General features: G+C 42.2%; 1 protein-coding gene across 4 annotated transcripts; it reads right to left on the reverse strand.

The window, feature by feature from the left end:
- On the reverse strand, window positions 1–26,300 carry IL17RA (interleukin 17 receptor A). Of its 4 annotated transcripts, none has more exons than XM_065626930.1 (13): window positions 26,121–26,300; window positions 15,381–15,405; window positions 12,394–12,540; window positions 11,056–11,180; window positions 9,865–9,991; window positions 7,713–7,760; window positions 7,462–7,619; window positions 6,198–6,275; window positions 5,687–5,762; window positions 5,588–5,602; window positions 4,618–4,719; window positions 3,511–3,552; window positions 1–2,934 (listed from the first exon to the last, which is right to left on the reverse strand). In XM_065626930.1, exons 1-13 carry the CDS (start codon window positions 26,247–26,249, stop codon window positions 1,424–1,426), a joined length of 2,583 nt encoding a protein of 860 aa, XP_065483002.1. In that variant the 5' UTR covers window positions 26,250–26,300; the 3' UTR covers window positions 1–1,423. The 4 variants fall into 4 exon arrangements, with proteins under 4 accessions (XP_065483002.1, XP_065483001.1, XP_065483004.1 ...); XM_065626929.1 differs by having other exon boundaries at window positions 1–2,937; XM_065626932.1 differs by lacking the exon at window positions 4,618–4,719.

Genomic DNA, 26,300 nt, shown 5'->3' on the forward strand with positions numbered 1-26,300 from the left:
TAATACAATATTGGTTGCAAGTCAAAAGAGCAGATTATCTTCTGAGATATCACATTTTTAAAAAGTTGAAGTAAAATTCTCTTAACATTTTTTTGACAAGTAAACTTAGAAGGACAGGAAGATGACCAGCTTGTCTGGACAAAGGAGGAAGGCCTGGATGTATTTACATCTCACAAGCTGTTACCCAGCGGGCTGGACTGCAGAAACCGTGATAAATGGGATAAATACCAGCCTTGACTAGTCCGCTACCCCGTTAGAGCCACATGGGCCAACATGCAATCACTTGCAGTGAACAATCTGTTCTAGTGCATCAAGCCTAATCTTTTAAAAACACTGGAATTGATACAGTTTCCATTACTGCTCCTGGAAGATGAACCCCTTAGTCTATTCGGTCTTTCACAATGGTTAGTCTGGACTACCTGTGCTTGAGTTTATACCCACGTAAGTACATCTTACACTCATTTCAGCTCAGCCTCCCCAACTCAGTTATAATCTTCACTCTAAAATGGCACCTGCTGAAGCTACACTTTTTTCCCCTCCAAAATAGTCTTTCATTTCCATAATTGTGTGACACTACCTAGATCTTCAGTCCAAGTCTTCTTGATGCTAAGATGCCCAAAAGCAAACAGTAACATGTTATAGAATACACCAGACTCCTCTGACTCAGTAATTCTGTATTCAATCCCAGATTCTTATAATTGTATAATAAGCTCAAATCCCATTTTTTGGTCCTTTATCCCTTCCCCTGCCACTTCCTCCTATTGCTGGTTTTCAAGCACATACCTCCTAGTAGCGAGGCAGGGAGACTTATGAAGACGCCCCCTAATTAGAAGTTTATCCCACTCAACTGCTAAGTTATTCCACTTGATTTCTGAATGGCCAATGAATGAATGAATGGCAAAAGAAAAAAAATCTACAGATACATGTATCAACCAGGTAGAGACAACCATAATATAGCTGAAGTTTAAGGCACACATATCTAACATAGCATTTACAACAAAATACTAAAAATGGCAATGCCAATTTTGCCATGTTGTCTAAATCTATTTTACAAACGAACCCTGGCCATGACTTTTATCCAGTGCAATAGAACCAGCATTTTGAAGGCACAAGTGGAAGAGCCACATCAGTTTTTCTGCCATCTGTCAGCGAGGACGCAATATGATACATTTCCCCAAGGAACAGAACTACTGCCTGTTCTTTCACAGGGGAGGCTGATATTTGTTGCTTCTCTCCACAGAGATTGGAAGCAACATTACCAGTCAGCGGGGCAACCCTGCCTCCTAGCAGCAGACAGGAAGATCCCACCAGTAAGTCATTTACAATACAAGGACGAGGATGGTGTTGGAAATGCAGTTTCAGCACCGTGTGTGATACCATCTTCCATCCCTGTGTTTCAAATGGAGCAGGTCCCAGATAGAGCCTAACAGTCCTCCAAAGGTTGGCCAATGTCCATCACCTCAGCTGGATACCCCCAGTCAGAGCTTCGCTGAATGTCCTGGAGAAATAGCTGCTGCTGGAGGCTCTTTAGACTGTCCAAGACCTCTGGAGAAAGTTCATGGAAGACTGCCTGTCCTTCCTGATCTTCCTCTTCCTCTTCTTCCTCCTCCTCCTCCACAAGGTCATCAGGAGGCAGAGGAGAACATCTAGAGATGTAGCCTTGGTCTGACTGCACTGACTGTCTTTGGTCTTTGCTTTGGTCATCAAAGACCAACTGGTGTTGCTTGTTGGCCTCCTCTTGGCAGAGAGATGGCTCTGAAGGAATGACACTCTGCTGATAAAGAGAGTACATGAGTCCATTCAGATGGTGTCTGAGTTCACCTGAGAGGTTTGCAGGACTCTGGTCATCTTTTGCTGAAACTTCAGAGTCATCATGGAGGATGATGTCATTCCTCATTGGAAAGCTTGTCTCCAGAAGAGGAACTCCTACCATATAATCCTCATTACTCAGCACATGATGACCAAGTATATTTCCATCTTCCATAGAAGAGACTGGCTCCACCACCTGAACTAGAGGAGTCTCATCCATAGTAAGGATCATAGTCTGAGAAGTTGGATCCCCACATGGATTAAGCTGAGGTTGGAGTTTACAGCCTCTACTTTCACCTTCACGCATGTGGAGGTTGACGACACAACAGCAGTTCGGGTCAGGCTCCCGTAGGTGAAGCTGGTGTTTCACAATTCCACCTGGTTCACTTAGCAATGAATCCACCTGGCTCTCTTTGCTTAGCGACTGCAACTCTTCATCATTATCCACGCAGATGGTTTCACTCTCAAACCAGTCTGGGTGCTCCATCTGCCAGTTCTTGAACTTCTGTACTGCCTCTTTCAACTTCTTCCCGCTAGGGGTATCGATGTAATTTTCAGCTGTGATTTCCTGGATTCGATGGATGCGCCCAGGTTCAAACTTCTCCAAGTCCTGGATCCGAAAATAAATATCCTCAAACTTGTCCATCAGCTGGTACCTGGATGTGACATTGAACAGGTCAGGTATATCTCTCTCACTACTAATCCCCTCAAAATAGCAGACTATGTACATTCCAAAACAGGCTGGCTTCTTGAAATCCGGCAGGATCAAATTCAAGGCTGGGGTGAACAGGTCTCCCATTGGCTTTTGCTGATCTTGCTTGAGACACACAGGCTCACTCCCAAGCATGGCCTGCCATTTGGACTGGGTGCCCCGTGAACATAAGATGATGATCTTTGATGACAGGTCTTCCATTTCCTTCTTCTGTCGAGTAAGCCAGGGTAATGGCCCTAACTCTGAGATGTTTTGATCTTCTAGCAGATCTAAGGCTACAGCAGTACCACAAACTGTCATCAGAAATTCAGCAAACTTCAGCACCACATCCACGTACAGCAGGTGATCAGCAGAGTACACAATCCAAACCTTTCGGGGCTTCAAGGGTGGGAGAGGAAGGTCGATATATGGTGCTGCTGAAAGACAGAAAAATATTCATCCCAGTCACATTCCCAAAATTGTAATGGTGCAAGTCAGCAGCAATCAACACAGGAGAATATTAACAAGAGGTTAATCTCCCAGTTTTGAAGCTATTATGGCAACATCTCATTGTCTAAATTTAATATGAAAGACCAGACAGTGGAGCTGTGATTTATAATAATGCCTGGATGGTTCATGAAATTTCACCACACAAAAATAATACAGCAGCTTCAATAGGCTTGCACATGCAGCTATATTCTCTTGCTGGAGAGCTGAGTGCACCCACAACAATCTCCTATTGCTATGGCTTGAATGATTAGCAAAGGTTCTTTTGCCAGTACAGCCTTGGCTGGGCCAAAAGCCTCACCACTTTACAATGCAATCATCTCCCATCTCCCAAATGTGGCATATCAACCTGTGTCTTCTCTGTCCAAGGCTGTTGGATATTAAAAAAACTTTGAGAAGCACCTACAGAGAAGTAGAGCCTGTGAGAGCACCTTCTGGACAATTCTGTGAGACTTCCAGAATGCATTACATGTGCTTGATAAAACAGAGGCAGGACATCTTACCGGTTTGTAAGTCATTGTGGCTGCATTTCCCTCGTCGGTGTCCTGGAAGAGAGACAAAGTCACTGTCAGTTCTGAAAACACAAAATAAGATTAAACCCTTAAAAATGACATCACCTTCCAAAGACTAGGTTAAAAAAAAATCTTTAACTGTGCAGGGCTAAAACCATGGGGAGGGAGAAGCCTAATTAAAACAACCCTACATGAATAAAGGCTCTTCTACAGCCAATTTTGCCATGTACTTTGCCACATCTTTCCTTTGAGAGGAGAAGGAATGCACTCAAAACCGATTTTCTTCATCTTCCCCAGATCTGATCAGCCTCAAGAAGTATAGAACCTCCAATCATTCTACAACCTCTCCTGAAGGAGAAGAGGCTTTTTTAAAAGATAGCTTTCTCTAAAGAGGCAACTACAATATCTCTAGCTACACTTTATAGATAAGTTTGATGTTAAGAAATTTTCCAAAAAATTTCCAATTGCTCCTCTCAGGTAAAAACAAACCAACCAAGACCACAAACAAAAAAGCCCCCACCAAGCGAGTTGAACAGTTTTCTTGTAATAACTGCCTCATGGTTGCAGCACAAAAGTCCTAAAGTATCCAGTTTTCCAACCAGCTTGATGTCAGCCTCTGTTCTGTTTTTCTTTTGTCTTAATTAAAAAAAACATTATCTAGCTCCAAATAGTATAAAAATGATTTTTGTAGAGACTTTGGGGGACACGGGAAAGACTACAGTGTGGACAAACAGGAAGCTCCTGTCCTGCAAAGCTCTTATGTAATGCAGGAGAAAAAGAAATGGAAAAGATATCTGTAGCAATCTGCAGGAAACAAAGGGCTGAACTATGAAGTTCCTTTTTCCCCTCATGAGCTCTGAAGCACTATGAAAACAGAGTATCAGACAGCATAAAGCTTCACTTAAGTAGATTGATGGTATTAGGATGTTACAAGTCTCATGATGTAAAACAGAAGAAGGTGTTTATACAGGCATTATCTCGGTGGCAAGATATCAGAACAGCAAGGAAGAAAACAGCAATAGGAATAGGTACAGAAGTAGGAAAAAAAAATATAGTTTTAGCAAGGAGTCTTTTCTTCCTAGCTGGTATGAGTCTTACCCGCTCGTTTTTTGGTCATACAAATCACACATGCTATGACTGATCCCACCAGTAACACACAGATCCCAGTGATACACCAGTAGAGCCATATAATCATATCACCTGCAGTACAAAAATAGCGCTCAGACATTGCTTTACACAAATAAGAGTTTCACCAAAGAACAGGAGTTTCTTGAGCAGCAGGGGCCAAGGGAGAAGGACCCTGGCTCTGTCCAAAACCACAGACAGTTCAGCACTTCCTCCTTACAACATACCAGTCATTTCTCAAAACAAATTCCTGCTTTCATGATGATGCTCTATACCATAAATTTGCTCCAACAAAGAACCATATGTGCAGCACACTGCAAACACAGATCAATAACCTTCCTCTAAACATCAATGTTTATCTAGTTTTGACAGGCATGCCACCCATGGCCTGTCTGTTCATGTAATCCGTCTTAAAAAAAAATAAATTAAAAAAAAATCACCATTTTGAGTGATGTATCTTTTTCAATCTACAGGTATTTTTTTCTTTTTAAATCTTGGGCAAACTAGCTCCTTACAGGTGTTGTTGAAGCCAAAAGAAGATGTCAAATCATTATGCACATGATTTATCTTGACATTCATAAAAATGAATATATGCAAGCTATTATCTCCAAAAGCTGCTTTATATTATGCAAATTTTTTAACACTGAGCAAAGTGACAGAAAGTATTTTATATTAAGACTCTTCTTGTCAAAACTGTTTCTCAAAGAATTTTATGCAAGTGAAGTATCTCCAAAAAAATTGCTCTTTAAGGCTCACACTGCATACAAATACTTGCCTCATTAAATCATGGTGAAGTAACTCTTACCACAATTCATTCTGAATTCAGTCTTATAAGAGGACATTTCCTGCCCATCGGGTCATTCCCAGAGAGGATCATTTGTTATTCTATAGGACAGGAAAAAAGCAGCAAAGAAAGTTTCAGGCTATTGGAAGAACTTCTTACCTGATGGGTCTGTACCTGCAAAAGACAAGAGTAACATTAAAAATTCAGCTCTCACCTGTAAGACAATGGGGATCTAATTTACAGAAAAGCAGTTCTCACTTGGAGCTGGTGAACATGGGATGAAAGCAGAGTGTCTCAGACAGTCTGTGCCACAGTTCGCAAAGAATGGCTGAATCTGCAGTTGAAATAAATTCAGAAAACAGAAGCTACTCTTAAAACCATTTTTTTTCTCCACTTTACCTTCCCCTTGCCTCTGCATTCCCTGTATTTTAGCACAGGGACACAGAATTCCCATTTATCTTCAGAAAACAAGATTTATCAAGAATTCTTGCAGTGTACATTAAGAAGGCAGTGAGCTCTTGAGGTTGCACACCTCCCATTCCCACTCCATAGTCTGACTTGGCAACCCTGTGCTAAGGAAAAGCCACTGTCTACAGAGAATATCTGTATAAAAGAGATCTTCTTGCAGCCATAATCATTATTTCCCTGACACGGGTGACTAGCGATTAGCCAGTCGCAGAACAAAACACTGCAAAAACCCATAACACTCCTAAGCTGCTCCTTGCCTTGTTGGTGAAGGAAGGACACAGGGACAACAGTGAGATCCTACCTGTATTCTGTAGTTGCAGCAAGCTCTTATGTTCTTCTCTATTTTGATTGTGACATTCACTTGCTGTTGCAGTCCACCCTGCAGAAACCAGATGAGAGTTAAAAGGGAAGGAAGAAAATTGCATGAAAGCAGGAAAAAAGACAAGGGGTTGACATGATAATATGGAGTGGTCCAAAGAAGCAGATTTTTTTTTTTTTTTTTTTTTTTAACAAGAAGCCCACAGAGAACAAAATGGATAAATGTTCTGGCCACCATCACTGCAGGAGTCCTGTGTGACAGATACGGTAATACAATCAAGACAGCAGGCTAATGTTGCACAGCTAACAGGAAACAATTAAGGATGTACATTGTGTAACTTCACATGTTAACTTAAAGTTTCTTAACAATGTAAATGTCTTCAGTGATTCAGTGATTTAATGTGTAAACATTAACAAGCTTCCTAGTTTAATTAAAAAAAGCTGTCAACACTGCTGCTTCTGACACTAGAACAGACACATAAGTTGTCCTTGTTACCTGTTGTATACAATCGGTATAACGATAATCTAAATATATTCTTCATAATGATTAGCAAATACATACTCCAAAATGAGACACATTCCCCTCTGCCAGGGAAATACGCACACAGCTGTGTCAGTAATAACACACACTACTGCATGCAGTACTAATGGTTTTGAGTGTGGAAGGAATGGAAAGACTGAGCAAACTGAATGCCAATATATCTGCCCTCCCCCAAGGAAGGGTGGATACTGGTATCAAATATTCAGCATTTCTCCTCCCTTAGATGCCTGAAGGGGAACATTTCTTATTGCACAAGATGCTCTGGATCTACTTTGAGCTTCTCAACAATATAGGCTGCATGACTTACAGGAACTGATTCTCAATGGGATTGAAACATTGTTACAAACCCACTAATTCTTTATTTAAAAAATTTAATTAACACCCCAAACTATCACATTTGATAAACTACTTCAATGACTTATTGAAACTCTGCACCAAATACCAAGTTTTGGTTTTCCCTGCAGACGTTTACAGACTGCTCGGTGCACTATAAAACCTCTTTTTGATCTTTTATCAGCCAAATTCCTGAAATAAAGTTCCCTTTTCCAAAGGTAATTAAAAATCTTTGAAAATAATTCCTTGAAAATTGCTGTACAAGTGCATTTGTTACATCTCCTACAGCATGGCTCCATCTCCCTGTTTAGCAACCGTTAAAGAAATCTTTGTCTAAATCACCACAGATAATATAATTTATGAAGGCAATTACCTCAGTGAAATCACGTGTGATCATTTTACACTTCTTCTCATTCAGGAAACTGGCCACATGAATTTGGTATCGGGCTGACTCCATCCATGGATTAAAGCTCACAAGTAGAGTTGTATCATCTAGAATTTTACCTTGGATCCTGGGCTCCCACAAACTGCCTGTAAGTAGTGCAGATATTCCCAAGTTTCTCAACTGTCAGAAATATTTCAACAGGGCACCCATGTCTACATAACTTGAACAAAATTTTTTACCTGTCTTTATACATGGGACGGTTCTTTTCATTAGAGAGTCCTTGCAGTCTGCAAGAAAGACCATCAGTGACTAGTCAAACATTGTACTTCCATTTAAGAAAAACACCCATTTTCTTATCAGAAGCCAGACACCTAGCTAAGCCCTCCTTGATGATCAGAAACTTTTGTTCCAAAGCAGTAGAAAAATTCTGCAGCAGAATAGTATTGGCTTCCAATGCAAAAATAGCTCCTTTGCTGATTTTATGGAAGTGTTTTTTTTTTTTTCTCCCCAGAACAGAAATATTTAATAAGACTAAAACCATAGAATACTATTATAATAGTAATATATGACAACTTTTGCTAATGTAATATTTGTGCAGATAGGGTCATAGTAGAATTAAAACTTCATATTGATCTCTGGACTTTGAGAGTGCCACAGCAGTAGATTCCTCCAAAATCATTCTGCCCCAGGAAAACTAGGAGGCTGGAATCTTTCTTCATCCCAAAACACTCTTCCACATTTATAATTCTCCTTGCTTCATTTAGCAGATTGGCGCTGCTCTTTGGGACTTTCTTCAGAGTCAAATCTAGAGTTACATATTCATCATTTAGTAATGTGGTATTTACAAGTCTCAGCGTACATTAAGTCTCTCCTCTAGGGTTTGGACACAAAGGAAAAGGAACAACTCACTGCTTAAACAGCTGAAAGGAAACACTGCGTATCTTACAAATTTCTGACTTTCAAAGTTGCAAAATATACAGTGTCCCTGGAATTCACATGTGAGCTCTAATTAACAAAGCTCCCTGCAACTGCTGAGTCTGACACAGTGCACTAGGTTTCTGAAGAACAGTGGAGAATAAAAGCCAGAAATTTCTCAGTATGACCAGGTATAAGAAAAGATAAGAGGGCTGAAAACCAAGTGCCTCCCTCCCCTTTTCCAGCTCACATTGACTGAAAAACCACATACTTTGCCATTTTATAGCTACGAAGTCAGGTTGACAACTGTAAGCAAGTTAAGAAAATTATGAACCAGTTTTCGAGCTCTATTGAGTGCCAAATATTTATAAACCAGTCAGTGCAGCCAGCGGGCAGTGCATATGGTCAGCATCTTCAGGGAAAACAACAAAAGTTCTTTTTAATTATATGAAAATTTTCATACACACAAGAAAAGGTCAGGCACTCAGCTCTATCAAGTTTCTTGGTGAATTATGCCTAACTGTGCCTTTGAAATCAAACTTCACCTGTCTAAATTTAATATTAGAAGCCAAACTTTACTCCTGATTTGAAAATACCATCCCGTACTTCCAGCTTCCACAAGCAGAGGAACAACTTTGAAAGATTTAAAATTAAGTAAAAGCTGCAGCGATAGTCTGCAAAGAGCATGAAAGGTTACTCTACATTCCCACTCATGGATATGAAATACCTTTGTGTCTGCTCCAGTGATGAACACGTCAGCAACAAAATCCACAAAACATAACTCAGTTTCAAACAGCCCCTCAGAGGGGCACTGACACTAGTTTTCAGGTTTAATTATGAATTTCTCTTTAGCCACAGCTGTAGCAGAATTCTTGACAAGCTACAAATGCAATTTCTCAGAAATCAAAGGCCTAAGTCCAAGACTTTGTCTGGCTTTCTGGAGAGCATTTAAATTTTTTTATACCAATATCTTCCATGTAGGAACTGCAGTCAACCAGAAGCAAAGAGTCTGCCCTTCACAAAACAGTCCCTTAACCTGTACCTTATTACAAGCAGAGATTTGGCAAACTACTGGATGCAGGATCCCAGAAACAAGGATAGTGACTTGTAGCACAAATGATATGTGCACTTTGGATATATACCACAGGGCTACTGTAGATAAGGCTAGCACCATGGACTTTCTCAACAGTAATATTGAGAAAGGGCAACAGTTTTTTATAATACTATCATCGTATTGCCAAGCTTTCTCACATTTCATGGATTTGTTCTGGGAAAAAAACCAAACCAAACAAATAAAATAAAAAATAAAAAATAAAAAAAAATCAACACACACACATACATGAACCCAAACAGACAAAACCAACAAAAATACCTCAAACCAAACAAGCAAACCCAAACAAAAACCCCAGAAACCCAACAACAGGTCTACAAAACATCTCAGTCCTAAGCTCAAGGCCTAACTAGAGCATCTCCTACCAGGCATTGTGAGAGATGTGGACTTGCAATTGTAGTCTCCAGGTACACCGAGTTTGGGCAGGTGGTAGACAGTCACTTGATAAGTCTGGCCAGGTTCCACTTCAAAACGGTCAAAAGTGAAATTCCACTGAAAACAAAACATATTCACAAGAACTTAAAACTAGAATGTTGTCCTGTAAACACACTGAAATTAATGGCTGACTTGGTCCTGTTCCACTGTGTTCCCCTGTCTTGCATAACCCTTTTTCTGAAGCTTGACTATTAAAACAAAAAAAAGAAAGGAACTCACGTGTACTAAATGTACCTAATGTTTGGAATGAGTGAAGTACAGTTATTTCTTGGGATCTCTGAACTGATACAGTCTCATGCCAAACAACCATGTGGAGTTTCCACATAATTACATTCTGAACTGAAAGGAGATAAGGCTAAAATATGCAGTTTTGAGACTGAAATTCTAGTCTAGTATGAATCTTGCAGTGCTGTGCAAGTGCTAAGCATTTAGAATTGCACTTCGACATACATAGTTCTGTACCTGGCCGCTCCATATATTTTAAAATCTATACTGTTTTCCACATATCAGCAATGCTGTACAAATTCTGGAAGAGGCACTGGCTCCAGATGGTCAGCCAACTATGGCCCAGTTCTGCATGGTAAGGAACAAATGCCAGATTCCTGTTGTTCATAAAGGGCGCTGTGGATGCTTAGCATTTTTCTGACGAGTTTCCTAGACTGAGTGCAAGATGAAGGACCACCGCCAAAGCTGGTGCTTTCCTCCACAGCAAGAGAGTACAAGAAAGAAGTGGAAGTAAAAGGAAGGCTATCTTTTGAGTCAAAAAGAAGGCTATAAATGCCATGGCTGTCAAGCAGAATGCAAAAACTTCTACAATTATTTGCTTTAAGTAACATCCAGAACGATGACATGTGTTCGGCACTGGGAGCAACAATTTGTAAAACCTGAAGGATGGGAAGAGTGAAAGAGAAGAAACGAAGATAAGTAAGCAGCTTGTACACAGTTACACACAAGTGTAAAACAAATTGGAAATGACATCAGGTCTGAAGCCAAGTATCTTGATTGTTTCATCGACTTTTCTAACAGGCTGTACTTTTTAATCAATAACCTTGCTGTATGACAGTGAAAGCAGAAACAATCCCATGGACTAGAAAAAATAGTTTAGAGCCCTTTGCACTCACCCGGCCTCCATCTGGACGGACCTGAAGCGTCAAGTTGTTCTGAAAGTCAAACTGGGCACAGATCTGTTGATTGCTGCTCACTTGCATCACAGCCAGCTCTGCCCCTCGGAGATAGCGGATGCTAGCTGCAAGGACAGGGACAGAGAGAGATGTCTTTTCCTGTCATCTGCATATGTAGAGGTTGCAACCTCCCCCCAGAGATTACCACCGTGCCTGATCTTGTCACAACCTTACTCCTTTGAAGCACTGGGGAATCACAACACAAAGATAACTGGCCATGAAAAAGTGAGCATGCAATGCTGACTAACAGCACTTTCAGCTAAAAGGTCATCCTGCATGGCAAGAGCTCCATCTGTGCAAATGAAGGGGCAGAATAGAAGGCAGCTTCATTCTTCCAGACATCCTGGCAGTTCCATAGGTTCAGTGTTGTGTTTAGCTCTGCCTCTCAAGGCTGCTTCATGCAGTTTGGGCACCAGAGCAAATATGCTTTTATTTTGGTACAATCCCAATGAGAAAGTTTATAACCATAGTTACACAAAACAACTGGGTTACCTGTGTCACACCTGCTTCTACACTACTGTAGCACTAGTACAGCACTGAGATAATAACCCTATACAGTCCTCAGACACAGGGCCTGCAGCAGAAAGAAATGAATATGTTTAATTCTGTCTTGAATCAGTGCAAAACCAGGGACAAGAGTATGCAAGGGAAACGTATACAAACAAAAAATAATCCAAGATATCTGGAGACTGAGAAAACTTGACTTACTGGTACTCATTTAAACTCCAACAAGGAGACAATTATTCCTTTATCAAGACATATCTGCGTATAGGAAACCTAAGTTACAAAGACTAGATCGCCCAAATGGGAGGAACTTGCACTGGGTTAACAGCACATAAGCTATTGGTGCTCTCTCAAAGTAATTCTCCTTTGTTCAATTCACAGATGTAATTCCCCTGCACAAGACTGCTGCAGTCATTACTACACCTTGAAAAGGCAATGCTTGCAGTGCAAACCTTTATCCCCTCATTGCCATGGTAAAGGTGTAATCGCTTCATTCCATTTTTACCTGCTTTTCCCATTTTAAATGTCATTATCCCATAGCAGTGGAAACATTTTAAATTCTTGAATACCAGCACACCCAAAGCCCTGATTCAGTCACCAAGAAAAAACATCCCTCAAAGCAAACAAAATGAAGCAGCCAAACCCCCAAATTTCAAAGCTTTGCTTTCATGACTAGATCAATAAAAGACTTGAAGTCATAATTCTCCTCTCTATCCTTACTAGATCACACCTATTACCTCTGCTCCATGTGCACATTAAACAACCACCACTTACCATCAGTGGCCACTTTCCATTCTATCCGAAGCACAGGGAGGAGGTTTCCATCCATCTGATGGAAAACGTCAGAAGAGACATGAAGACTGCTTGGAGCAGAAGGAGTCCACATGGGAACCCGCAGCCAGCTCTCCTCCATGCAGGTACCTGCCCAGCAAACAAAAGCAGCCATTTAGAGCAGGGCTTAGGAAACTCTGCTTGATTGCAATTATGGTCTGCCCTTTGGGTCAGGGTTACTCAGAGAGCAAAACTGGGTGACAGACTGCTTCACAGTTCAGAAAGGCAGTTTTCAGCAAGCAAATACTTGATAAATTACCTGTAATATTCTGAACTCATTCTAGTAACTTATACTTCCTTTTTTCCTTAAAATCCATTAGTAATTATCACAATCAATGCAGTCAGGTTAAACAGGTCAAGTAAGGTTACTCAAGATCTCCTGCAGCAAGTTCATACCTTGCTGCTGAAAAAGACTAGTTAGAAGACTAGTACTAATTTCCAACTTTCCGATGATAACGAGTCTGTCAGGTACCCAAGGAAATTGTTCCAATAGTTACTTCCTGTTTAAAAACTGCCTTATTTCTAATTTGAATGGACATTTGAATTTAGCTTCGAACAACTGCTTGTTATGCCTTTCCTAAATTAATGAGCTCTCTGAACAGAAAAAAAAAATTATGCTAGTCAATACAGTGTTAGGGAAAACTGGTCCTGTAATCTCATCAGAAAATGAAATCAGGTATGACAGGCATTAGACAGACATGATCTACTTAGACTTTTGTAAGACATTTGACTTACCGGAGCATATTAAAAATAGCTCTGCTGAATATCAGTGAAGCACAAATGCAAGAAGAACTAGGCTGACAAATCAAGGAGTGGCAAGTGGGAAATTACTACTGTTAGAATGTTTTAAATAGCTTTGTGGGGGTGAGCGTAGGCCAAATGCAATGCATTTTTCTAAAAAATAACAATCTAGAAGTAAATGATGATAGAGCACCCAAATAACTGTCAGACCTGGGGGCAGGGGAAGGCAGAACTGTCAATAAAAACAAATCTAAGACACTTTGTATACTGGACCTATTCAGACAAAACACTTCTGGACACACTGTAATACACATCTAAGCACATATAGTGTAGGCCATATTTACCTAATGAGAATTTATAATGGTATTTATTTATTTATAACAGCACTGTTGAAAAACTAGTAGAAAAAATACTGAACATGAGCTTTGTCATGCAATCTATGAATCATATGAGTAGGCTAGTGTGATTACTGAATATATCAAAAAAGAGGGGAAAAAAAGAGGTAAAACGATTATACAGGATTTGGAGAGAACTGTGTGATATTCTTTAGCTATTTGTTGCATCCACACCAAAATGCTAATATTGAAAAGAGAACAACGAAGAGCAAGAGAATAAATCTGTAGGCTGAACTCCTCAAAAGCAAAACATGTTTTGCTACCAGTTTCAGGTGATAGAAATCTACACTCCTAATGGAAGATTGCTCTCTCGGCTACATTTTCCACTTACTCCCTTGCAGAAGTTCAAACTATCATAGGGCTGTGGGATGACTTGGTTCATAAAAATGACCTGTCAAACAAAGACTTCCCCATTTCCTTGGTGGGCTGCTCAGGGAAGCAGCTCAGCCTGCAGGCCTATCACCGCTAGCATGGCCCTGGGGGAAGCTGTAGCAGGGATGTGGGTAGGAGCAGTGCTTTTTCTCCAGCAATTTGTTGTGATACAGGGCAGAGTCAGCCCCCCACACCCTCACTGAAGTACACTTTCAGTGATGGGAACAGTGGAAAGTGGGCACTCTCCCTTCTTGTGATAGCATGGTTTTAGGCTTAGGAGGTAATTGGACAATGTTCAAATGCTCATTCTATCAAAAAACATCTATAGAAAACCTGGTAAGATTAAATATCTTTCAGAAAAGAGCACACTAAGCACTAAAAAAAAAAAAAAAAAAAAATCCTTCCCCTAAAGCAGAAAAACATAACAAGAACCATACAGCAGAATTTAAACCAAATATTCAAATAAGGCAGCATTTTAATGGTGGAGATGCAGTTTGGCTTAGCTGTGTTGTCAAGCTGTATTCCAATGGCCATCTTTCAATGGGAAATATAATCCAATTCCACCCAATCCCTCTTCTGCCAAAAAACCCTTTAAAATCTAAGTTATTTTCAGCATAGTCACCTCACTGATCTTGCATGCCAAGCATGGCTACAAAAAAAACTTGTGCCAGTACGATACAGGGTTGGACACTGAGGTAGAAATGAACCTTCTTAGAACAACATCTGCAAAGAAAGGCCAAGGAGTTCTGCAATGCCATCCGGATGCCTCCATGTACCAAACAGAAAAATACAGAATGTTCTCCTTTTTTTTTTTTTTTTAAAGAACATTACCCATAACTATACTAAAGTGTTCAGATGCACGCAATTGGTACAACTTGACCCCTTACACCTGATATTTTCAATATATTTATTCAGTGGGACTTACAGTAACTCCAGTTTCCTCTTCCAATTCATAGAGTAATATAATAATTTAGGTTAGAAGAGACCTTTAGGATCGTTGAGTTAATTCATTAGACTTTATGCCAAGTAATTCACATTAATTGCTCTCAGCTGCACCCCTTTATGCCCCTTTTAAAATTCTACTTTATACATTAATTTTTCATCCTGGATATAATAGCTTATAATGAACATTTACTAACAAACTTGTCCTAAAATTCCCATTTCTTTAAAAATTGACCATCTCAGCTTTAAATGGAAATTGCCCCCTCAACTCCATCCTGAAAAAGACTTAACTTCCCATTCCTCTTTTAGCTGAAGCTGATTATGGATCAAACTGAAAACTCCCAAAGAAGGCATGATAGCAGTGCTTCACTTTACATCTCTCCGATTCCAGCAGGAAGAACTTACTGTATCAACTGAGTTAAAAAAAAAAAAAAAGGCATGATCCGATGAGAAAAAACACAAAGAAATAAAATTACTTACTATTTCTTACATGGCAGTTTAAATCCTGTGGAGGGAAAGAAACAAGAATATTAGTCTCAGAATAGAAACTGGATTAACAGTAATTTGCTTCTGCTTGGTGGCAGGAGAGGAGCAGGAAGAAAACAATTCAGTGAACTGCAACATGTACAAACTAGAAGAATTAACAATCAGAAAAAATTGCACAAAGTTGTTAATCAGAAAACCAAAGGACACAGGGCATGAAACCTGTGCACACCTGAACTGTGTATGTGGCAGCACTAGTTGCAATAATGGAAAGAAACAGAAGAGAGGAAAAAATGCAAGATGATGATAGTAAAAACCTTCCAAAACCCAGGACTGTGAAAAGAGAAACCAGTGTGATGTGAAAGATTGCCTGAAGTAGATGGGTATGGTTTTTAAACACTAATGCTTTAAGTTACTGCTACCCAGCACTTATCCTGCTGGTAACGCTTGCAAGGTATAAGCCCATCTGACTGAAAGCACAAGCTCTCTGCAGCCAGGCTTGCCCCTGAAGCACTGGGCTACGTGCTGCCTTCTGCAGGGCACCCCCCCCACCCTTCATCTGATGTTTGGGTTCAAAAGCACCACACAATGACACTCTAAAAACTTAAATTGGATTGACGACTAGTGGCACACAGTGATGAATAGTCCTGTATTGCCTGAACAGAAAGGCTGCACCAGTTATGGCTGGTCTTTTTCCTGATGCCTCATAAGAAGCTGGGAAGGGAAAAGACAACATGTAGGAAGTACCAGGCCTTTAAGCAGGAAACGGTGACTTCTGCTTTCTAGAAATATATTTGAGAGGCAACTCATAAAGGAGAGAAAAAAAAAAAGTCAGAATTAGATTATTTCATATTAAGGATAAAGATGTCCTGAACATAAAGAAGCCACCAGGAGTTACGTCAGCTCTGCCTGGTCTCCCCCATGTATGTTTTGTTTATACTGGAAGATCCCACGGTCACCAGGAAAAAGCACGGAAGTTCGCTTGGTTAATGTGATGCAAAATCCTAGTGATAGGGAAGTCTGAAGTTTTCACTGATTTAGTAAATCAAGATGTGGGCTAGGTGCCCTATGCCTTGGCATATAAATGTGAATATTGTCACACTGTTGCCACAATATAATTCATTCCGGTAGGGGAGGCAAGGCAGCAGGTTTTTAACCTCTCTGCAACTTGTTAAGGTCAGCTGCAAGTATATTTGGGGCTGAGCTTATTAAAGCTGTGTAGCCATGGCTATCCAAGGTTTTATTTACATTTTCAGGGGTGGATGCTTGAAAAAGCCAACTGTGCCTTGTCGATAGTGAACATGCCATCCAGCGTGGCACGGAAAGCTAAAGTTTCACAATCACTGAGTTGGCATTAGACAGCCTCACTGCCAGAGGTGCAGCCCTAATGCCTTCACTTCCATCCCAGCACCGCAGCCTGCCCTGTGCTGGCACAAGCACGTGTGTGATCATATGGGCACCTGGCTACAGCCTGAACCCAACTCCAGGGGAAGAAGGGAGCTCAGCTGTGAACCAGACCTTCTGCACCTCCGCTCCTGCTTGTACACGAGAGGTTGGAACAAACCGCCAGGCCTGAGGAGAAAGGCGGGCACTGCTCTGTCACTGCTGGCTTTTGTCTGCTTGTGACAAGACAGAACTACATCCTGCCTTTGAAGAAGTCCTAGTGAAAGCAAAACATCACATCAACTAATAAGATTTTTATTGATTATAAATATGCATACAAGCTGTGCTGAACGGCCAATCTTAAAGATAAGCAGAGTTCTACTGACCAGGAAAAAATACTTCCGACATTAATGCTCACATGTCAGCTAACGCATCTGCGTTCCTACAAACCTTGAGGGAAAGCAAGAAGATTTGGCATTAGGGTGCCCATGTTTATAAAATAAAGCCTGAAAATCTCTTCCAGGCTTTTGCTACAGAAGTCAACACATTACACAGGCATAAATCCAGTCTTCAGACACCCTTTACAAGAAACACATCCACACCCCAATAAGCAGTACCAAAAACATACCCAAGATACAGATAAATTGAAAACAATTCAGTGCAACACTCGAGTAATATTGACCGACTTCATTATCACTTAAGAAATATTTCAATCAAACAAAGGAATCTGCCTAACCGGCCAGCCTGAACTTCTAAATGTACATGAATCTATGTAAGACTTTGTGTGAGAACTGAACTTTGGTGAAGAATTGTCTTCCTAACAGACAGCTAGCAATGTTGCATTTTCAAAATGAAATAATCTTTGGTGCAACATCCCATAGTCAGAACAAAGATTCTGATTACTTTTCACTGTTAATCAAAGTTTATTTTATAAATGAGGAGGGAAGTGGGATAAAGAGTGTTCTCCTTTCTCCTCTGAGCCCCAGGTATTAGCAGCTCACCTGCAGAAACAACCTGCCTTCCCCCTTATTTTTGGATCTTCTTGAAGTTTTCAACTCACTTCTGGATCCCCAGCCTCACTGCTAAGCTGAAGCACTAACAAGTCTGGAAACACCCAAACAGGGTCTTGCTAGACAGCAGTCTTGGGATAAGCAGCCCCAAAAGCTGTGTAGCAGTGCCCTGCATGGGTCAGAGCAGCTCTAACATAGCCAAGAGCTAAATAAATCTATGAATTTAATGTCAATAAGTAATGACAAGAGGTACTCTTCACTATTTTTGTTGTACTCAAAAGGTCAAACCAGACACAATTAGGGGAATTAACTTTATCCGTTTGAATAAATACAGTTTAGTCTGAACTGCGCTTTCACAATTATACTGCACCTAATTATTGCAGAAAAATATACATACAAATCCTCCACTGAGTACTTAGTTCCTGTTGGACTGAAGAAAAACTGGTTACAAGTGTAGTTAATAAAACTGTCAGTACAACTTTGTACCTCCTAAATCAGGTTTTCTTCCCCCTCCCACCAGAACACACTCACATAGCATCCTCAACCTAAATTCTTTGATCATGGGGAAAAAATCCTAGTAAGCAAGCAAGCAAACACTGATTAAATCAAACCAAAACTAGCTACACTACAATCACTAAAAAAACCAGAAACATATAAATTGTAACTACCAGAATGGAAAAGCAGATTAAGCTACGAAAAAAATTACTCCTAACACTTAAAATGCTTAATCAGACTTTCTTAGGTAAATTATTTAGCCTGACAATACCCTTTGCATAAACAGGTGCAGTGGTTTTGGCTGGGATGGAGTTAATTTTCTTCACAGCAGCTGGTATAGTGCAGTGTTCTGGATTTGTGACCAAACCAGTGTTGATAACACAGGAACATTTTAGTTATTACCAAACAGTGCTTACACAGCATCAAGGCCTTTTATGCTTCTTATACCACACCCCCAAGCAGGTAGGCTGGGGGCTCACAACAATTTGGAAGGGGACACAAGTGGGACAGCTGACTCCAACTGACTAAAGTGATATAGCCCTGACCATATGACATTGTGAGTAGCAATAAAAGCTGGGGGAAAAGGACAAAGGGGAGACATTTGGAGTTACAGTGTTTGTCTTCCCAAGTATCTGTTACATGGGATGAAGCGCTGCTTTCCTGAGGTTGGCTAAACATCTGCCTGCCAATGGAAATCAATGCCCTATTTCACTTTGCTTGTGTGCACAGCTTTTGCTTTACCTATTAATCTGTCTTTATTTCAATCCAGAGGTTTTCTTGCTTTTGCCCTCCAGTTCTCTCCCCATCCCACTGAGGAGAGACAGTGGCTGTGTGGGGTTGAGCTGCTGGCCTGGGTGAGCCCACAACAGGCAACAGAAATAATTGGCTACCAACCATGTTTTCTGTGTAATTAAATGATTTCCGTTAAAACTATCACTTAATATTCCGTCATTTTGTCCTTGTGCTGTTGTAGTCATTAGTAATTATTGTAAATTGCACCATGATAAAGCTCTTATATAAATTATAAGGCATTATTTGCCTTAAGAGCAGCAACATCTGCTTTCATTTGAGCACTGGTGTTTCTTTTGTTTATCAGCAGATAAGATGTGGTTAAATGAGGAAGTGCTGCATTTCCCCTTTTTTGTTTTATGATCAATATGATTATTGAACCAGCACAGCATATAGATGGATTCTCCCTTCCTCCAGGTCTGTTTTCCCAGGTAAAATGTTTGCAATGATGTTTTCAGCATCAACAAGGCTCTGCCCTTTCTGACCCTCATGGAGAAGACGAGCTTAATCAGGAACCATCAATTGATTGGTAAGGATTTGGAACTGAAACTTGACAATTAAGATACCTCTTACTTTTCAACACTTGGTTTCTACTGGGACAAACAACAATAGTTTTTCTGGTGTGTCACTGCTCCTCAACTCCACTCAGGATTTTTGAGGGGCTACCTACATATGTTTTTTTCCTATCACACACTAGCCTGTTTACCTGCTGTGCCAGTAACATTTTTTCATGCATAGCTGACTACATTGGAGTGTTTTAAGCTGCCACCAGTTAGACAAGAATTTAGCAGGTTTTACCACAAGGGAGGGGGAAGGATTCTCCCACCACATGGCAGCCTGCACCAACTCAATTGTTTTCCCATTCCCTTCCAAGTTCCCAAAGTGCTACAGGGATGACCTAACAGACCCAAATGAACAATTAATCCAGCCAGGAAGTCCTTGCTATTGGCATAAGGAAGCAAAAGTAACAAAAGGAGAACATAAAGCCACAATGCAAGCAGAGATACAGCAACCCCAAAGGATACCTAGAAAGCCATTACCATGAAAACCATCTTTTTTTTTCTTTCACACTGCCCATGTGAACTGGACTGGGTTGCAGCTGAGGTCATACTTTAATACCAGGGAAGTGTAACTCCAGAGAATGCCATCCAAAAGCCAGGAAGCAACTAAAGACAAAGACAAGTCAGTTTTGCAATAAAATAAGTCAACCACTTCCAGATTTGCACTGACTACCTTCTCAGCACCAGGGTGAATACTTGCTGATTTTCCTTTGTAAAGGTCCAACAATCCAAAATGTTATCTGATGCAGCAGGTCACTCAGAGTGCATTAACAAAGCTGTGGTCAGCAGAAGTACTTAACCCAGTTTCCCTACTTGAGTGAGCACAAATTTAGAAGGCCCAACAGAAATAAAATTACAGTGATGGTTGCTTCTGCTTGCCCACATAAAGCCAGCAGCATTTTAAGAAGCGTTGACAGAACTGAGGCATATGTCTGTCTGCACACAGCAGACAAGCAGACAAATAGGAGAAGAAATGACACTGAAGAGCTCTGCAGAAAAGCTGAAGATGGAGCCCACAGCCAGGCAACATGATCTTCACATTATTATAGAAGAAGCAGCTTAAACTGAGATGTTCTCTTCTTACCAGGCTCCTATTGCCTTTCAGGCCCAACAAGAACAGCTACAAACATGGGAGGCATAAATATGAGAGCAAGATGATTGTGAGGTGATGCCTGAAACTATTATCAGCAGAAGATGACAGGCACAGTCAACTCTTCATGCTTATTTGCCATATTTTCACAGAAAGCTAAGCAACAGTTTATTTCACTCTCTTTTTTTTTTTCCCCCAAGATTTTTCTTGCTTTCGACACCAAAAAAGAACAGACCACATGCCATGGAGAATCATATGAATAAAAGGCAATCTGACTAACAGCACCATGCCATGACAATTCAATTAAATTAATAGGAAGCCAAGATTTCCCAGCAGGACACTGTGGTAACTAGCAAGAAACTGCCACAAGCTGGGCAAGCATCCAGATTTCTTTTAAAGAGCAGCTGCTGAATGGGAAAGGCTCCAGGTTTCCAAAATCTCCCTTTCACCTATGAGCCATTCTGTGTATCTTCTGAGGTCTAGCCAATATGAAGTTTACTACAGTTTCCCTTTCTTTATTCCTTAGTTAAAAGAAACAGAGATCAGCAGGACATGAACACATCACAGGAATAACTGCTAAAAGATGATTGGTTTAAGGCTGCTAGGAAGCAACCATCTTCTACAAAATCGTTTTGACTTTTTAAGCACTTTTCTCTATAGTTTCTAAGTTTTTCTCTTGCCCTTATATAAAGTCTCAGCAAAATCAAATCCAAACTCAAAAGTTGAAGTTTCTTCACAAAAATCAGTTTCAAAGTTTTCTTTATCATATTTTGGTAGTTTTGATCACTAATTCTTTTTGTGCCAAAAAGTTCAGAAGTATTTTAGTAGCACTAAGTGGGACTATGGTTTAGGGCACAGGTGTCAAACACACAGCCTTGCAGGCTGAATTTGGCCCCCCACCTTGTTTCATCTGGCCCAGCACTTTGTTTCTACCCAGCGGTAGTGCCAAGCTCCTTGTCCCCAGGTTCCTGCCAGCACGCTGGTCACGCGTGCATCATGTGTGACACGCGTTACAGTGCAGGAGCAGGGAACAGTGGGAGCTGCGGCCACAGCTACAGGAGAGCAGTGAGCCTGTGTAAGAAGAGTAATAGGTGACACTGATGGGGACACTGGTAACTGCCTTGGGCATGGAAAGACAAGACAGACAAGAATTACGAGGGGTGGGGAGGCTGTGTGCATAAAGGGGTACTCTCAACCGGGCAAACATTTCATTTAATTTTTTAATAAATTAGCCAGATACATGAACTTTAGTAATTACATGTTATTTTTAAAAAGTATCTGTAAAAAGATATTTTGCAACCAGCAGCCAGCGTCCCACTCATGAATTCTGCATTGTTTTCCATGGATATGGGCAGGTCTGTGGTCCAGCAGTGGTGGCCGTGCTTGCACAATGACATGCTAATGTCATTTAATAATATTTCATTTAATAACAGGAAGGCTCTGGGGCATGAGCAGGAGTTAGGCACAGTCCCAGCCACTTGCTAAAGTTCATTTATCTGGCTAATTTATCAAATGAAATGTGGCTGCCCAGTTGGGAATAACCCTTTAAGGGGGGATGGCTTGAGCAGATGGGGTAAGAAGGAAAGTGTGGGCTAGGATTTGTCATGGTGAAATAAAGCAAATGTTTCTACGGGGGGAGATATGTGTGTGTGTGTGGTAGTGAAATAAGGATAATGCTCCTCATGGGGGGGTGATAAAAGGAGAGTATCAGTAGGCATGTCCACCCCTGAAGGAACATTCTCCTTATTCCACCATGGAAGAATGAGGAGAATGTTCATGCTGGGGAACAGCATTAAGGATAATGCTGCTGTCCAAGGAATTGGCGATGGGGGAATAAGGAGAACGTTACTGGGATAGATGAAGGGGGAGAATTGATGGAGAAAGAGTGACTCTTTATGGGGAAGGAGGTTTGAAGGAAAGGTGAGCCTGCGTGAGAGGGCCTGACTATTATTCAGCCTGGTCCTAAAGGACATCTTGGTCTTTTACTTAGGTGGCGCACCATACCATCTTTGGTGGAACAATCTGAATCCCAAAATGTCCAGTAAGAGAAAGATTGATGCAGAAAGAAGGCAATTTAATGATAGATGGGAAAGTGAATACATGTTTGTTTTTCAAGCAGAAAAAACCAGTATGTCCTTTGTGTTATGAGACAGTGTCAGTGATAAAGAAGTACAATGGATATAACCATGTGGCAAACACAAGGCCCACAGGCCGAATCCTGAAATTACATCCAGCCCTTTGAAGGCAACCATGAGGCTGATGTGGACCCAGGCAAAAATGAATCTGACACCCCTAGTTTATGGTAACATCCGACACAGCAAAAAGATGTCACAGAAAGGAATTAGAGAAGTCAGTCAATAGGGAAGGCAAAATGAACACATTTGTAAAGGAGGATCAGGAAGAGTCTTCCTCACATGTACCACCATGGCTCATCTTCATGAGAGATGTTACATCAGTTCTTCTCCAGAGACTTGTAGTGAATCTCCATCAAGCTAGAAAGACAGATTTCAAAGACCAAACCACATAGACCTATCCAGCCCCTTAAAGATGGCCGGGTTATAAACACTGCATTCCTCCAGGACAGGGAGGCATGCCATGCCGTGTAACAGTTACGGCCCAGTGACTGAACACAGTGATGAAACACTTGATGGTGAACAACCAGATGGGTATTTAAGTTGTGGGAGGTTTTTTCCCCTGTGCATGGAAAAAAAAGACATCCTGAACCCCGCCTCCCTGCAGATGACATATTCAAGTAATAGTTACTGGAAGGAACTGGATTTGCAGCTGTGCTATTCAGCCTTTTAGCTGAGCAGGTTTGATTGAGTGCTGGTGAATAAGGCCCATTAAGTGCATTTGTTGGCATTTTAATATGACAAGCTGTTAACGAGCATTTAGTTTTACTTTCGAAACTTACAGGTGTCTACCAATACTGATATGACATTTTCCCTCCACCACTCTGTCTCCAAAACAGCCTCCGCCACATGAAAGCTATGCTGAAAAAAACCACTGCTGCTCACCGTGAGCTACTCCGAAGCTCAGTGACAGCAGCACGAGTGTAGTGGGTTAGAAAAAGGAAGTGGGTCTCACCAACCCTGCTCAGCAACAGCTTCTCTTTTGAACCACACAACAGTCACTCATTGGAAGGGTTACCAAATCATCCTCTGAAAACAGCGTGACCACCAGAAAGGGAAGGGAAAACCGTTTTCAACTGTCGTAACTTCAGTTGATGATACTTTTTCCTATATATGTCAGCAGCTTCACAACTGCTTCTGAAAAGGCTGCTCACAGGCTTAAGCCAACTCATTTTTTTAAATCTGCCTGCATCTTAGAAAACAGCTTATTGAAAGAAAAGGCTAAAGTAGCAGGCTTACACATTCACTGATCTATGAGCACATCCAGAGTAACACATCTCCTCAGTGAAAGTTGGTGAGGTACTGGTGAAACACTCACCGAGTTACTGTGGTTCACATTCGCAAAAAAAAAAAAAAACCACAGAGGTACAGTCAGGAAGACAAAGTCGGTCAAAGCCCAAGCATCCAAAGATTCATAGAAACTCTATGCTATATTGATCTCAAGCTCTGTGTGACTAGCAATGTTTGGGATACTCATGGTTATGTTAGATGTCTAAGCAATATTGTAATGTCCTCTTTCCCCTTTGCTAAGATTTTACATTTTGTAACTTCACAATGCCAAACCTAAAGTAAAATTGCAGAGGTGGACTGTTTTCTTGGGGTATTTTTAAATAGGAGCGAAGGCAGCAGAGATCAGGTAAAACAGGGGTAAATATACAGTCAAACATTAGGAAAGGAGGCAGAATAGACAAAGGATAGGAAACGCATGCAGGAAAAGATTATAGAAGCTTTCATCCCAAAGGACGCATTTTGGTTTACATACATCTATAGCTACATCTGTTTAACTGCCTTTGCTAGACTGCTGAGAATGCATCATGACATATAAAACTTTCTTGCTTAGAAGACAGCTGCCCATTATCCTGTTCATGCATGTGCTGCTATTATTAATAGGAATTAAAAAGTAAAAACAGATCTCCTCCTTCTACACACTCTTTACATGTTATCTTAGACAAAAAAAACCCCAACAAACCCCCCTCCCTCAAAAAAACAAAAAACCCAAACAAAACTGAAACAAACCCCCAAAATTCCCAGGGAGAGACCAGCTACGAGTTTGTACTTCAGTCTGCTAAAGTTAGCTCAGGTTGGTTAATTCACTTTTTATATAGACACTACATCTGCAGCTCTCGATCTGCACCCTGTCTGACTGGGTTCACAGGGAGAAGAGGCAGCCAAAACCTGCCTTTTCAAAACTTCAAGTACATATAATGTTTGTTTACCTACTCCTTCAGCAGAGATGCCCTGCTACCTCCTAAAAACCCCCTAGCTGGAAGGAACAGGTTAAAACATTTAGGACATTAAGCAACCTCAGCTATTAGCAAAGACTCACATCCTGCTCAGTAAATTTCAGGCAGTTTTGGCAACTCTCAGCCCCAGCCATGGCCCCTCACAGATGTCAGTGACAGGCATTTCCTGGCAGCCATCACACGGCCAGGCTGATTCTGCCGTACTTATAATTCTGGTTTAACGTTACACGAATGCAGTTGTGCGCTATGTGCAGTTGCTTTGATACACACAGTCCACACCAACCACAACCAAGCCCCTAAAACCCGTACAAGAACAATCACCAGTCCTTAACTGAGCAAGGCAGCACGGATGCGAGGATGAGGTGACCAGCAGGGCCGTAAGGAACACCGGCCCCGGACAGGCCGAGGGCACCGGCTGCCATCTGAGAGCCGGGCAGGGGTCCCGTCCGCCGTCACCTCCTGCTTGCCCGGGCAGTTCCCCCCGCTTCCAGACGCCGCTTCGGACCGGCGCTCGCCGCCAGCTTCGCCCCGCCAGGGAGAGCGCCCCGGCCAGCGGCTCTGCCCGCCGGGGCCGTGTGTGGACGCGGCGCCACGGCTGGGAGCGGGGCGGCTCCGGGGCATTTTCCCCACAGCCCTCGCTGCTGCCCGGGAAGGAGCGGGACGGTCCCAGGCCCCGGCGGGGGGCACCGCGCCCGTCGAGCCTTTTCCCGGGCGAGCGGGACTACGCTGACCCTCGGCCCCCCAGCTCCTCCACCAGGGAAGCCGCTCCCTCACCCCAACTTCCCGGTCGCCCCCCGCCTCTGTCCCGCCGGCTCCCCGGCCCTGTCCCGGCCCCAGGCCGCGCGGGGCCGGCCACGCGTGGGCCCCCCCCGGCACAGCATAGGAAGCGGGAAACCCCCACTTCCCCAGCCCTGCCGCCGGGCCCGGCCCGCTGCGGGCACCGCGGGGACGCCGCCAACCCCGTGCCCGGCTCCGCCGCTTGCCGCCCGGCCGGCGACCGCCGAGCTCCCGCTGCTCCCAACCCGCCGCGCTTACCGGCTGGGAGCAGGTGAAGGGCGGCGCGGCGCCCAGCAGCAGCCGCAGGGCCGCGCCGGTGGGCGAGGTGGGGAAGACGAGGAGGAGCAGCAGGGGCAGGAGCAACGGCCGCGGCTCCGCGCCCGCCATGACCCCGCCGCCGCCAGGGCCTCGGGGCTTCCGGCCTCCGACCTGGGCGCG

The sequence above is a fragment of the Caloenas nicobarica genome, chromosome 1 (assembly GCF_036013445.1).
Source record: "Caloenas nicobarica isolate bCalNic1 chromosome 1, bCalNic1.hap1, whole genome shotgun sequence".
In the NCBI taxonomy this organism is placed as follows: Eukaryota; Metazoa; Chordata; class Aves; order Columbiformes; family Columbidae; genus Caloenas; species Caloenas nicobarica.

Bases quoted from the DNA above. Each gene is read 5' to 3' on its own strand.
- IL17RA (XM_065626929.1), bottom strand. From the start codon at position 26,249: ATGGCGGGCGCGGAGCCGCGGCCGTTGCTCCTGCCCCTGCTGCTCCTC. The intron at 6,276-7,461 runs GTAATTGCCTTC...TGGTTTCTGCAG, and splicing joins TCACACGTGATTTCACTGAG to GGTGGACTGCAACAGCAAGT. The intron at 5,763-6,197 runs GTAGGATCTCAC...TTTCAACTGCAG, and splicing joins GCTGCAACTACAGAATACAG to ATTCAGCCATTCTTTGCGAA.